Source organism: Rana temporaria, chromosome 8 (genome assembly GCF_905171775.1).
Source record: "Rana temporaria chromosome 8, aRanTem1.1, whole genome shotgun sequence".
Taxonomy (NCBI): domain Eukaryota; kingdom Metazoa; phylum Chordata; class Amphibia; order Anura; family Ranidae; genus Rana; species Rana temporaria.
The window spans coordinates 69839933-69855421 of NC_053496.1; the positions used below are offsets into that span (position 1 = coordinate 69839933).

At 44.0% G+C, this 15489-nt stretch overlaps 1 protein-coding gene across 5 annotated transcripts in view; it reads left to right on the plus strand.

Moving 5' to 3' along the window:
• Window positions 1-15489, plus strand: part of JMJD1C (jumonji domain containing 1C) — a 389821-nt gene that overhangs the window by 317380 nt on the left and 56952 nt on the right. For 4 of the 5 annotated variants that reach the window (XM_040361986.1, XM_040361984.1, XM_040361985.1 and 1 more), the window contains 2 exons: window positions 4281-5965; window positions 14303-14472. In XM_040361986.1, coding sequence (XP_040217920.1) covers window positions 4281-5965; window positions 14303-14472 — 1855 coding nt within the window. Of the gene's footprint in view, window positions 1-1939; window positions 2082-4280; window positions 5966-14302; window positions 14473-15489 lie in introns of those variants that run through there. The other variant, XM_040361988.1, reaches the window with a different exon arrangement.

Genomic DNA, 15489 nt, shown 5'->3' on the forward strand with positions numbered 1-15489 from the left:
TCTGCTGTAAAACAAATCCAATAGAAAAAAATTAACGTCAAATTTCTTCGTCAGTTTAGGCCAATATGTATCCTGCTACATATTTTTGGTAAAAAGTAAAACTCCAATAAGCATATAATTGATTTTCACAAAAGTTATAGCGTCTACAAACTATTTTTATTTTTATTTTTTATTAGTAATGGCGATCATCGGTGTGTAGGGGGATTGCGATATTGCGGCGTACAGTCAGGACACTGACACTTGACACTTTTTGGGGGACCAGTGACACCAATACAGTGATCAGTGCTTAAAATATACACTGTACTGATGACACCGGCAGAGAAGGGATTAAACATCGGGAGCGATCAAAGGGTTAACTGCTTGCCTAGCCAGCGTTTGTGCAGTTTATGGGAGGTGCTTTTACTAGGGGAAGGCAGTGATCCATGTTCCTGCTTTACAGGAACACAGGATCAATGCCTGCTGTACTGACAGAATAGCAGTCTGCCTTGATTACAGATTGTCGCTCTTTGCCTAATGATCGGTGGGTGCCGGCGGACATCGAGTCCACGGTATGCGCATATTGGCTCCTGTGGTGTCTAATTGCGCCCCAGAAGTGTCGGATCACGTACCTAGTACATGATCTGGCACAGCAGTGCCACCTTGCCGCAGTACTTATACTGGCGGCAAGTGGTTAACGGGGTTGTAAAGGTTTGTTTTTTATTTTCTAAATAGGTTATTTTAAGCTAGTGCATTGTTGGTTCCCTTTCCTTCAATTTCCCTTCTAAATGTTGTTTTTCTTTGTTTTCTTTGTCTGTATTTCTCACTTCCTGTTCCTCCTCGGTAAGGTGTTCAGTAAGCTGTTCTAAATGACTTTCCACCGCTCGGATGATGGTGGAAAGCTTACTGAGGAGAAATAGGAAGTGAGAAATTCAAACAAAGAAAAAAAACATTTAGAAGGGAAATCGAAGGAAAGGTTAGTAAACCAACAATGCACTAGCTTAAAGGAACCAATTTAGAAAATAAAAGACGAACCTTTACAACCCCTTTAACCCAAAAACAAAAAGAAATATTGATTACCACCTCCTAGATGTGGTGGCTGCATTTTTTTTTTTTAGGTTTCCCCTTATTTTCACCTGATGATCTGGCCAGTAAGGCCGGTCATAGACGGATCATACTGTGCATGGGGCAGGCTTGAATGTTACCAAGTTAATCGATTGGGTACAACCAGCATGCCGGATTTACCTGAGATTATCGCTAGCAGCTGCTATAGCGGCTAGCAATGATCACTGTTTTCTGGTTGGGGGACGGCTTCCCCCACACCTGTTGTGAGAAGACAATAGGGGTAGATTTACTAAAACTTGTGCACTCAGTCTGGTACAGCTATGCGCAGTAGCCAATCAGCTTGTTCAATTTACAATGAAAATGGGAGGGGGATGGAGACAGTTCCCCAAACTAGTCTCCACTGAGAGAGAAAGAGCACTATCTCGGTACTGATAGAACAATATATAGAATGATGAATACAAATTGTATTTTATTATACACATAAAAAGGGACAAAACATCACTTTGAAATGATTGAGACAAAACAATCTATAATATCAAGAGGTGTATATACAGTTGTGTAGATACTTAATGTACTCCAAAATTGGAGTCAATAGTATAACGGGTCCTCACTGCACACGTGGACCTCTACGTGTTTTGTGGCGTAAAACCGCTTAATCAGGAGGTTCATATCTACAATAGAAATAACAGATTATACAAAACAATCCGTTTTGCTGAAAAATAAACCCTTCCTTTTTTTTTTAATTAACAGACCAGGCTGTTCAGCAGAGGTGACAAAAGTGATTAGATAATTAGACAATTTAACACTACTTAAATGGTGTTAGCTGGAGTTCAGCTTTAATTTAAGTCCATCTAAATCCGCTAGTACATCTAACACTACCCTCTCTCCAGACTGACAATGCTGCTGTCCAAAGGTGCCCCAATGCTCATACATCCAGAGTGGAGACACTGTGACAGGAAGTGTTTATTGGCTGGCTCACAAAGTGAAAAAGGAAATAAAGCGTTAAAGAAAACTAATGCAGCCACCACATATAAGGATTGGTAAGCTGCAATATAATACATATTTTTGGGGGCTTAATACTGCTTTAAGTTGGTTATTCTATTTGATCTTGCCATGCTATTGTAGTGATAAGCTTAGCCGTTCTCATTGGAGGGTTGGTTGACAATAGTGAAGGCCTGATAATTGTGGTGTGGCACAATAGTCTTCCTCACCCTATCCACTTCAGAAAGCACTAAACATCTGTGGTACTACAAAGCCTCCAAGCCTGTGGATAGTCTGCCATTGCATGATCTGCTCTCACCAGCCCCATCAGAGGTGAGGGGGCGCCTGGTGTTTTTCGCATACGTTTGGAAAAGTTATCTGAACCAAATAAGTTTATCTTGGTCTCATCAGACCACAGGACATGGTTCCAGTAATCCATGTCCTTAGTCTGCTTGTCTTCAGTAAACAGTTTGCAGGCTTTTTTGTGCTTCATCTTTAGAAGAGGCTTCCATCTGGAATGATAGCCATGCAGACCAATTTGATGCAGTGTGTGGCGTATGGTCTGACAGACTGACATCCCACCCCTTCAACCTCTGCAGCAATGCTGGCAGCATTTATATGTCTATTTCCCAAAGACAACCTCTGCAGTATGTGCACTGAACAGCTTTGGTCGACCATGCCGAGGCCTGTTCTGAGTGGAACCTGTCCTGGTAAACTGCTGTATGTCTTGGCCACTGTTCTGCAGCTCAGTTTCAGGGTCTTGGCAATCTTCTTATAGCTTAGCCCATCTTTATGTAGAGCAAAAAAGATGTCTCTTATCGTCCATGGACGGACACAGCCTCTTCAATTCTTGACAAGTGGGTTATGTTCCCTGTTTACAGGATCTCCTGTAAACAGGGAACATAAACCATTTGTTAAGATTTAAGTAGCTATGTCCGTTCATGGACGTCAGAGAAAAGGATTTTACGGTGAGTACAAAAAATCCTATTTTCTCTTACCGTCCATGGACAGCTCCTTAAATCTTGACAAGTGGGTTATGTTCCCTGTTTACAGGAGATCCTGTAAACAGGGAACATAACAAACTTGTCAAGAATTGAAGAGGCTGTGTCCGTCCATGGACTGCAGAGAAAGGGATTTTATGGCGAGTACAAAAAATCCAATTTTTTTTTCAGGTCCTCTGTTTTTTGCCATGAAGGTGTCATGTTGAACATCCAGTGACCAGTATGTGAGAGCAATAACACCAAATGTAATACTCTGGCTCACCATTCACACCTGAGACCTTGTAACACTAACGAGTCACATGAACCCCGGGGAGGGAAAATTGCTAATTGGGCCCAATTTGGCTTGTTTTACTTAAAGGTGTGCTCCCTTTTGTTGCCAGTGGTTTAGACTGGGTGTTATTTTGAGGGGACAGCAAATTTACACTGTTATACAAGCTGTACACTCACTTTACATCGTAGCAAAGTGTCATTTCTTCAGATGAAATATTTACAAATATGTGAGGGGTGTACTCACTTTTGTGAGATGCTGTATATAGTGCCAACAATTTGTGTGTAAGAGAATCCTGAATAGTAATGTTGATAATGAATGAGTATTTTTTTTTTTACATTAAAAGGGGATTGTTCACAAATGAAGGTGAGTTCATAGTTTAGTGTACTGAATAGAAACACCTTACCCATTGTGTCTTATTATGCGTAGCATGCTTGTACACTCATAGAAAGGAATGGGTGGAGAGGATCTTCCTGTCCTTGCTTGACTGATGTGCCCAAGGCGTCCTTACTCCCCAGCATTCTCAATATTCTGTTGGTGTACAAGCAGTGAAAGGCTTGTTCCTTTTCTAAGAAGAGAATAGAACATTCTGTGATCAGTGGCTAGAATGATCGTATTGCTCACATTAACATACTATTGATTTCAGCCTTCCATCAAACCTCTAGCATGCCTTTTCAGTCTGTCTGCTTCTCATCAAAAATGTCAGAAAAAAGGTATGTCAGCATGTTGTGAATAAATAATAACAGAACTGTTCTAGATGGAGTGTAATTGGTAGCACTGTGAATTTTGTAGAACTTTCAAACCCTCTCCATTCAACAAATGGTCACATTGTCGCTAGCACTTATCATGACAGATCAGTATGAGCCTAGACTCCTTTACATCACAAGGAAAACCAACATTGGATCTGAGTGTCTTCACAATTCAAACACATGCAAGTTTTGTGACTCTGTATGAGAACTGATGTCTTTTTTTTTTTTTTCTGTTTGCAGAAAATGTAAAAAGGAACAAACATTTCCACAGCAAAAGGAGGAAACCTGAGGAGGACGAGAAGAAATTAATTCTGAAAAGACTGCGCCCAGACAATATTTCTGACTACTCTGAGAGCAGTGACTCAGAAAATTCAAATAAAAGGATAATAGATTCTTCCTCAGAGCAAAATTCTGAGAACGAGTTGAAAAGCAAAAACACTTCAAAGATAAACGGAGACGAAGGAAAATCCCAAAGTAGCGAGGGGGCTGAGGAACAGACACTAATAGATAGGCATTCTCACTGGGACAAGATACAGGAGGATAAAAAGCATCAAGCTGAAGCAGAAAGACTGAAGTCAGCTGACTTGCCGCTCCAGAAAGAAAGCCCTCAGTTTCTCCTATCGGAACAGACAGCACTTTATGAGCAGAATTCCAATAAGCCACAGGCTCCAGGTAGCGTGGTCGAGAGGAACAACACTACGGAACTGTTACAGACTGAGCCGCTGATCAGTAAGCCTCCCACGCCAAAAAATTCTATTGTCTTAACTAATGAAAACAGTTTGGACAAAGCACCCCAGGAAAGCATTTCAAGTAAGTTTAACACACAGCCCGCTGTCAAGAAGGAGCTGCAAGTCGGCGACCCGAAACAGTTGTTTGGCACCGTGGGTTTTTCCAGTACGAAGAAAACGGATTCCGAGCATGTTTGGAACGACGCTTCCAACAATAAGACCGACTTGGCACTTTCCGGGGTGTTAAAAGCACCCCAGTTGGTTAATAAGGAGATGAACGATAGGGATAAGATGCACCATACCTCAGTTATTGGTAGCACGTCGTTAACTGACGAACAGAAGAGGCTTCAAAAACAGACAATGGACGCTCTTAAGGCAAAGCCACACATGCTGGAGTCCTCTAGTAAGATAAAATATAATTCTTCTCCAGATATTTTAAAATCTCGGCCTGTTCATTCCCCGGATCCATTAAAACTTAAAGCCACCTATTATAATAACCAGATTTCTGGGACTGTGAGGACCTCAAGCAAAATGGACTGCGACACTCACAGGTCCAGTTTTCATCCGGTGGCCGCACGAGTGAGCACTATAGAGTCTACAAAGAGCCCGCTCATTATTGACAAAAATGAACATTTTACAGTTTACAGGGACCCAGCGCTTGTTGGACCAGAGACTGCAGCTAACCACATTTCTCCTTATTTGCACCAGCACAATTTTGCTCTTCATTCTCCAGCTCATCGAGCATGTTTACCTCCAAACAGCCACCACCCAGCACTAACCGCTAACCCTCATATGTTAACGTCGTCCTCAAACCAAACGCCTATGACTGCTATTAATGCCCACACGCTGGGCAGCACATCGCATCATTCAGTCCACCATCCTCACTTACTACCTACGGTGCTATCTGGTATGCCTCCTGGTTCTTTGCTAGGGGGGCATCCCCAACTAGAGACTGCACATGCCAGCAGCCTTAGCCACTTGGCTCTTGCACATCAGCAACAACAGCAAATGTTACAGCACCAGTCACCTCATCTCCTCAGCCAAGCTCACCCTCAAGCTTCGTTTAACCATGTGGGACTTTATCCAATCATCTGGCAGTATCCAAATGGAAGCCATGCCTACTCTGGCCTTGGCCTGCCCTCTTCAAAGTGGGTGCATGCCGAGAATCATGTCAATGCAGAAGCCTCCATTAGAAGGGTAAGATTTGTCTTCTATATTTTTTTGGCTCATGGGTTTGTTCAGAACTGTGTCAATTCAGATATACCTATAAAATAATTTACTGTATATACTCGAGTATAAGCCGAGGCACCTAATTTTACCGCAAAAAAAAATGGGTGGGAAATGCAGCAGCTACTGGTAAATTTCAAAAAAAAAAGATACAAATAAAATTACATTAATTGAGGCATCAGTAGGTTAAATGTTTTTAAATATTTATTTCAAAGAAAAACGGTAAACTAGCTCTGTAAGTGGAAAAGAGGGTCAACAATGCCCATTTTGCAGCCTCACTGTGCCCATTTTGCAGCCTCACTGTGCCCATTTTGCAGCCTCACTGTGCCCATTTTGCAGCCTCACTGTGCCCATTTTGCAGCCTCACTGTGCCCATTTTACAGCCTCACTGTGCCCATCTGTATCAGTGCCCATCTGCAGCCTCATGTACAGCGGGTGTCATGCAACTGCAGTCTTAACTGTTCGGCTGTCCACTTTAACAAAGCCCCGCCGCCTCCTCGGCCGGAATAGACGGAACACTGATTCCGTTTCCCAGCATTGTATCGGTGTTCCGTCTATCACGGACAAGGAGGAGGCGGGGCTTTGTTACAGTGGGTGACCGCCGAACAGTTTAGACTGCATGACACAGTGGGAGACCCTCACTCCATTATGAGCCAAGGGGGGCTTTTTCAGCATAAAAAATGTGCTGAAAAGGTCGGCTTATACATGAGTATATACGGTAAATTAAACGCTCAATACACAGATGAAAAACATACATGGGAGCTGCTTAACCTGCTGTAGGGTTTGTATTTCTGTATCAGTCCTGAGATTTACACAGCTGGCTAGCGCAGCATACCCCAAAAATGACTTTTCTGTACTGCAGTAAGAATACCCTTACAGATATTGTAATTCCCTCAGCTGTGAACTGTGAAGGAAATACATCAGACTGAGCTCATATTTCTATCACTCCGCTCTCTCCTATCAGAATGTCTCTGGCACTGCAACTCAATTGATTGGCTCCTTGTCCTTTACCAGTTTGATCTGCTGTACAGAGGTTTGTAAGGGACTAAAGCCAACTCGAAATCAGGTTCTCGCATTGGTTGCCTTTTAATAATACCCTGAGGCTTGGTTCACATTTTTTCGGCTCTGAGAGACACGTTTTCTGTAGCCCATTCATTTGAATATACTGGAGTGCCTCCAGAAACGCATGGTAAAGGTCCCTGAACCATTTCTGGAATCGCACCCTGCACGGGAACCGCAAGTGCACTGTGGTTCCCAGTGCAGGTGCAATCTTCCGTAGGTGTGGCGTGCCATTAGAAATGGTACCCATACGCATCCAGTGCATTTTTCTGTGTGGGTGGTTGAGGCTGCTGGTACAGGTGGGGACCCCCAGCAGGAACCACCCACACAGATTTGAATCGGGCCTTAAAGTTTATTTTTATTTTTTCACAAAAAGTTTTAAAAATTGTATACAAAATAACCAATTAAATCAGGGCTCTGCAAAATCCTGGCGCCCGCAATTGCGAAAAGAAATTGTGACCTGGCGCCCAGGGAAGCTTAGGCCTGCAGAAGGCCGCAAAGCCGCGGCCTCAATTACCGGCCGGCGCGGGCCCGCCGTGATCGCGCGGCGGGAGGTGGGGGCGCACGGAGTTACAGGATCCTGTGTCTCCGTGCGCCCCCACCTCCCCTGCCGGTAATTGAGGCCGCAGCTTTGCGGCCTTCTAAAGGCCTAAGCTTCCTTCTGTGATCTGGCGCCATCTTGTGGTAGCCATTGGCATTACAAGTAAAACAGCAGTTCTAATGTGTTTTTCACTGTTTTCGCTGCCATCTCCTTCCCTCTAATTAGAACCCCCAAACATTATATATATTTTTTATTCTAACACCCTAGAGAATAAAATGACGGCCGTTGCAATACTTTCTGTCACACCGTATTTGCGCAGCGGTCTTACAAGCGCGCTTTTTTGGGGAAAAAATACACTTTTTTTAATAAAAAAATAAGACGACAGTAAAGTTAGCCCAATTTATTTTTATATTGTGAAAGATAATGTTACGCCAAGTAAATTGATACCCAACATGTCACGTTTCAAAATTGCGTCCGCTCATGGAATGGCGACAAATTTTTACCTTTTAAAATCTCCATAGGCAACGTTTAAAAGATTCTACAGGTTGCATGTTTTGAGTTACAGAGGGGGTCTAGGGCTAGAATTATTGCTCTTGCTCTACCAATCGCGGCGATACCTCACATGTGTGGTTTGAATACCGTTTACATATGCAGGCGCTACTCATGTATGCGTTCGCTTCTGTGCGCAAGCTTGGCGGGACGCTTTTTCTGACTCCTAACTTTTTTAGCTGGCTCCTAGATTCCAAGCAAATTTGTCAAACCCTGAATTAAATTATTAATTTTACCGTAACCTGTCCCAGTTCTCAGCCTGAAATTCAGTACTTGATCCGCTTTTATTAATGTAAAACCTTTATCCCAAAAGGAAAACAAAACTGCTGTAACTGCTTAAGTGGCCCGTGTGCTGCCATTCAGATTGCATCAGATTTTGCACTGTCCAGTTTTAGTAAATCAACCCCATTATGTCTGTGGGACATTGCAGGCAGTTCCTCCCAGCAGATCTTTGGGAAGAAAGCAGTGGGACCAGTTTAAAAAGCTTACTGTGTCAATGTTCTGAGTGTTTAGAGGTGCCTCCATCTCCCTCCTTCATAGACTAAACAGGAAGGCTTAGTCCATCTCAGTTTTCCTTTTAGTTACTGAATCTGTGCCAGAAGAACTCATTCTCTGAGGTCTATGGCTTGCTTTTCCCGCAATGCTTTGACTGACCTGGCCCGGCATTTTGCAACCTTTATTATGTGCCTCTATAATAGACGTTTGCCAAGTAACCCCTCTGTGCACATTGGCTGGTCTAACAAACCTTACCAGTGTCTACATTAACTGCTATTATTTTACTTGTCTTAATAAATTCCTGAATATTTGTAAATGGTAAAAATAAGCAACCTCACGACCTGTATGTACACTATATTGTCAAAAGTATTGGGACACCTGCCTTCACACACACATGAACTTTAATGGCATCCCAGTCTTAGTCCGTAGGGTTCAATATTGAGTTGGCCCAACCTTTGCAGCTGTTACTGTTACAGCTTCAACTCTTCTGGGAAGGCTGTCTACAAGGTTTAGGAGTGTGTCTATGGGAATGTTTGACCATTTGTGAGGTCAGACACTGATGTGGACGTGAAGGCCTGGCTCAGTCTCCGCTCTAATTCATCCCAAAGGCGTTCTATCGGGTTGAGGTCAAGACTCTGTGCAGGCCAGTCAAGTTCCTTCACCCCAAAGTCTCTCATCCATGTCTTTATGGACGTTTGTGCACGGGTTTGAATAATTTTGGGGAGGGGGGATTATGGTGTGAGGTGGCTTTTTTTGGGGGGTTGGGCCTCTTTGGTGCAGGGAACTCTTAAAGCGGGAGTTCACCCGAAATTTTTTTTTTAACATTAGATTGAGGCTCATTTTGTCAAGGGGAATCGGGTGTTTTTTTTAAAATCGAAGCAGTACTTACCATTTTAGAGAGATCTTCTCCGCCGCTTCCGGGTATGTTCTTTGGGACTGAGCGTTTCTATTTGATTGACAGGCTTCCGAAAGGCTTCCGACGGTCGCATACATCGCGTCACGAGTAGCCGAAAGAAACCGATCGTCGGTGCGGCTCTATACGGCGCCTGCGCACCGACGTTCGGCTACTTTCGGAAAATCGTGACGCGATGTATGCGACCGTTAGAAGCCTGAGAAGCCTGTCGGAAGGCTGTCAATCAAATAGGAGCGCACAGTCCCGCAGCCCATACCCGAAAGCGGCGGAGAAGATCTCTCTCTAAAACGGTAAGTGCTGCTTCGATTTTAAAAAAAAACACCCGATTCCCCTTGACAAAACGAGCATCAATCTAATGTTAAAAATTAAGTTTTCGGGTGAACCTCCACTTTAAGGCATCAGCATACCAAGCTATTTTGGACAATTTCATGCTCCCAACTTTGTGGGAACAGTTTGGGGATGGCCCCTTCCTGTTTCAACATGACTGTGCACCAATGCACAAAGTGTCCTTAAAGACATGGATGAGTGAGTTTGGAGTCGAGGAACTTGACTGGCCTGCACAGAGTCCTGACCTCAACCTGATAGAACACCTTTGGGATGAATTAGAGCAGAGACTGTAAGCCAGGCCTTCTTGTCCACATCAGTGCCTGACCTCACAAATGCGATTCTGGAAGAATGGTCAAACATTCCCATAGACACACTCCTAAACCTTGTCAGCCTTCCCAGAAGAGGTGAAGCTGTTATAGCTGCAAAAAGTGGGCCAACTCAATATTAAACCCTACAGACTAAGACTGGGATGCCATTAACGTTCATGTGCATGTAAAGGCAGGCGTCCCAATACTTTTGGTAATATCGTGTATGTGGGTAGCCAGTGAAGAAACATTTGCTTCTATCCATTGGGTATCAAGGTGACATGTTCTCTTCAGCAGATGAAAACATGGTTGGTGAGGTTGAGCAGTCTTCCCGCTATGCTGTGATGTGTATGTAACAGGGAAAATCATTATTGGTAGAAGTCATCACTGCTCAGGTCTGACATTACCCAGATGTTATCTGTGGGACACGGGAAGAGGTCAGAAGTCATCGCTTCTCAACATTGAGCCGCACACTCCCTGCCCCCATACCAGGCTGCTTTCTACAAGGTTTGTGGCCCTGAACATGAACTGCTATGTAAAGGAAAGTGGAAATAAAAAGCCTGGCATGAGGTAGAGTTTGGATATAATAGCATCCTTCTGGAAAGACAGGCCAATGTAAACATCTGGCCAGGATAATTTATAACATGCATATTTTCCATATGTAGTCATATATCACTTTCCGGTTATGAATCACACGGACCCCTCTGAAAAACAGACTGACTTGAATATATTGATGAGGCCTACAGAGCTTAGAGCGTTTCTAGTCTAAACCAAACATGGATTTTGGATTGAATTACCCCCCTTTAATCCGTCTCCTGCACAAGGCTTTCATGCTTATAGCGGCAGTTCTGTATAGAAACAAAGGCAGTGACTGAATTATTCAGCGGTTAGCATGACACACGGCATACCTTTTATATAGCAGTATAATATGACACAAAGGTAAAGAACCGAGACGGATCACGTAAACATATGGATCCTTCCATGCTAATAGATATACAAACCTTCACCAAATCTACCCATTTATAGTTGGATCAAGGAAGGAGCTTACATTTCTAAAAGGCCCAATGGTCTGACCACTCAGGCTGGGCTGGTCCTGTGCGTTCCTCACTTCCTACTCCATAGACACAAGCATATATTTCTGAGCATGTATATTTGTACAATTATTTAACGTGGCAAGATTGTGCAGGCTGGCTGCCATCTAGTGCTTGTAAGCACCTAATACCAGCCTCCTCCTTCACCCATTTATGCCAGATCATATCACTCCCTCTCTAATACTTCCCTTGTAGCAGCTGCAAAATATCTGGTGTTTGGGAAGCATGTGACCCCCATCTCGTGATGCAGGGTTTGGACTTAAAGTGGTTGTAAACTTCAGACACAAATTAACAAGGCATATTTCACTATAGTGTCTACTTGTACCAAGAGTAACGAGTACCATTTCTGTCTGCTGCTTCATTCCTCTGCTATTTTCCTGACGGGAGGGACCTCAGCCTCAGTTCTGTTCCCGTATGAAAGGGGGGTATCCTTTCCCCCTCACCTTCCCCCCTCACCCTTTTTCCCCCCTCACCTTTTTCCCCCCTCACCTTTTTCCCCCCCTCACCTTTTTTCCCCCTTTCCCCCCTCCCTCCTCCCCTCCCCTTTTCCCCCCTCCCTCCTCCCCTCCCCTTTTCCCCCCTCCCCTTTTTCCCCCTCCCTTTTTTTCCCTCCCTCCCTTCTCTTTTCCCCAGTCCCCGCCCCCCCCAAGTTTCTGCAGCTTTTAAAGTCCATTGCATTTTTTTCACTGAGATTGTTATAATGTCTTCCTGACACAAAGAGAAAGACGGGGAAGGGACCTCCAACTGATTAAGAGCCTTAGTTCTGTTCTCATGTGAGAGGGGGGTTATCCTTTCCCCCTCCCTTCTCTTTTTCCCCTACCTTCTCTTTTCCCCCCTCCCTTCTCTTTTCCCCCCTCCCTCTCTTTTCCCCCCCCCCTTCTCTTTTTCCCCCCCCCCTTCTCTTTTTCCCCTCCCTTCTTTTTCCCCTCCCTTCTCTTTTCCCCCCTCCCTTCTCTTTTTCCCCTACCTTCTCTTTTCCCCCCTCCCTTCTCTTTTCCCCCCTCCCTTCTCTTTTTCCCCCTCCCTTCTCTTTTTCCCCCTCCCTTCTCTTTTTCCCCCTCCCTTCTCTTTTTTCCCCTCCCTTCCCTTTTTCCCCCTCCCTTCTCTTTTTCCCCCTCCCTTCTCTTTTTCCCCCTCCCTTCTCTTTTTCCCCCTCCCTTCTCTTTTTCCCCCTCCCATCTCTTTTTCCCCCTCCCTTCTCTTTTTCCCCCTCCCTTCTCTTTTTCCCCCTCCCTTCTCTTTTTCCCCCTCCCTTCTCTTTTTCCCCCTCCCTTCTCTTTTTCCCCCTCCCTTCTCTTTTTCCCCCTCCCTTCTCTTTTCCCCCTCCCTTCTCTTTTTCCCCCTCCTATCTCTTTTTCCCCCTCCTATCTCTTTTTCCCCCTTTTTTCCCCCCTCCCTTCTCTTTTTTTCCCCCTCCCTTCTCTTTTTTCCCCCCTCCCTTCTCTTTTTTTCCCCCTCCCTTCTCTTTTTTCCCCCCTCCCTTCTCTTTTTTCCCCCCTCCCTTCTCTTTTTTTCCCCCCTCCCTTCTCTTTTTTCCCCCCTCCCTTCTCTTTCCCCCCCTCCCTTCTCTTTTTCCCCCTCCCTTCTCTTTTTCCCCCTCCCTTCTCTTTTTCCCCCTCCCTTCTCTTTTTCCCCCTCCTATCTCTTTTTCCCCCTCCTATCTCTTTTTCCCCCTTTTTTCCCCCCTCCCTTCTCTTTTTTTCCCCCTCCCTTCTCTTTTTTTCCCCCCTCCCTTCTCTTTTTTCCCCCCCTCCCTTCTCTTTTTTTTCCCCCCTCCCTTCTCTTTCCCCCCCTCCCTTCTCTTCCCCCCCCCCTCCCTTCTCTTTTTTTCCCCCCTCCCTTCTCTTTTTTTCCCCCCTCCCTCCCCTTTTTTTTCCCCCCTACCTTCCCTTTTTCTCCCCCCTCCCTTCTCTTTCTCCCCCTCCCTTCTCTTTTTCCCCCTCCCTTCTCTTTTCCCCCCCTCCCTTCTCTTTTCCCCCCCTCCCTTCTCTTTTCCCCCCCTCCCTTCTCTTTTCCCCCCCTCCCTTCTCTTTTCCCCCCCTCCCTTCTCTTCCCCCCCTCCCTTCTCTTCCCCCCCTCCCCCCCCTCCCCCCCCCTCCCCTCCCTTTTTTCCCCCCCTCCCTCCCCCTTCTCTTCCCCCCTCCCCCCCCTCCCTTTTCCCCCCCCTCCCCCCCCCCCCCCCCACCTCCCTTCTCGTTTCCCCTAGTTTCTGCAGCTTTTAAAGTCCATTACTTTTTTCCCACTGAGATTGTTATAAAACCGTACATCAATATTTTTAAAGTGTACTTTCATCTTTGGATGCACCAACATTGAGGAGGATTCCGTTTAATGGGCACTCTTGGCATTTCTGTGGCATGACATGAAAAGATGCCTTGTTCTGTGAAGTGACACTTGTTCCTAGTACTGAATCTATAGATGCAATAATGTGTATAAACTGAAGTTGTGATAATTGGTCCCCATATCAAGAAACCACATCCCACTTAGGCTGATTAACCACAAACTACATAACAGTATATAAATACAAGACTTTTCGGGTGTCATGAATAATGTACCGTCACTACAACAGTCAAAGTCCTAACTCTCATTTATTGATAAATATATATATGAAAAGGTGACAAAGTTCAATGTGAGCAATTCAGGCTTGTGGAAAGATAGAATGACAAATACCTCTCAAACACGCACATCCAGTTAAGATAATCTACTCTTTCCCATCCACTGCTACAGTATTAAGAGATGGTTACGGCTTTCACAAGTGCTTGTTGGTAGATGTTTTTCACAGTTCTGCTGAAATCTGCTTACTCAGAAGTCATATGAAAGGGATATATATGCTGAGGTCTGCCCGAGAACACGCACATTCCAGGGATAGCTTCAGGGGGTATAAAATGGCTGTTGATTTAACCTATTGGTGAATATACTTTTTAGTTTAAATTCATCATGGGAATCTTTCTAGAAACCGTCTGTAAATGCACAAGTATTGTAGTGTTCTGCTTGCCTGCATGCTTACATCTTTCTTCTTCTCCTCTTTAGAATACTGCAAGCCCATGGTTACACCAGCCAACACCTGTGACTTCAGCAGATGGTCTCCTGATGGGTCACCTTCCTGTTCGTCCCTCCAGTGCCGACCCTCACCGGCCGCTCAAACTGTCTGCACATGCAAGCCCTCCATTATCTAAGCCATCAGCAGATCACCACAAAGAGTAAGCCAGATATCTGTGCAAACAAAAATCTATCTACAGACAAAAATCTAAATACTCAGCTGAATTATATATTGTAAACTATTTTACCTGTCAAGAATGGGCAGTTCTGTTCCACCAATGTTTTTGGCACGCTTGCCAGACAACACAGCCAGACTTTCCCGAGGCCTACCCTGACTCAACTTGTGAAGGACAAAGAATAAGCTGCAGTACACCTTAATTAGGTCATCTGTTTGCTCACAATACTTTTAGCATGTTCATAGACAGAACTCTGCTAAGAATTTAGGGTCTGACTGGACCCTAATGTTGGCAGCACCTCCCATTGCCAGCCTGTACAGAAGATTACAGGATATTATCAACTGTTTCTTATGCTAGTTTTGTGTGTAATGGGAAAAGTGTGTGTGTGTATATATTATATATATTTATATATATATATATATATATATATATATATATATATATATATATATATATATATATATATATATATATATATTTATATGTGTGTGTATATGTATATGTGTTAGGCATAGACATTTTTCATGGTGGCACGCTGACACAGCTATCTTTGATCTTGTAATATTATATATGTTGGCTCTGTTGAATTATGCTATTGTTTTATTTGATGTGAGCCTGCAGTAGGCATCACTTCCTCCCTTGGGTAATCTGAGTGTGCTTGTGTAAGGTACAGTGCACCCAGAAAGTATTCACAGCACTTCACCTTTTCCACATTTTGTTGTGTTACAGCCTTCTTATAAAATGTATTATTTTCTTCACAATTCTACAAACAATACCTCATAACGACAGTGTGAAAGAAGTTTAAGATCTTTGCAAATCTATAAAAAAAAATATATATATATATATATATATATATATATATATATATATATATCCTTTTTCCAATGACCATCCTTGAGATATTCCAAAACTTATTGGAGTCAAGCTGTGGTAAATTCAGTTGATTGGGCATTATTTGGAAAGGCCCACACCTGTCTATATAAGGCCCCCACAGTTAACAGT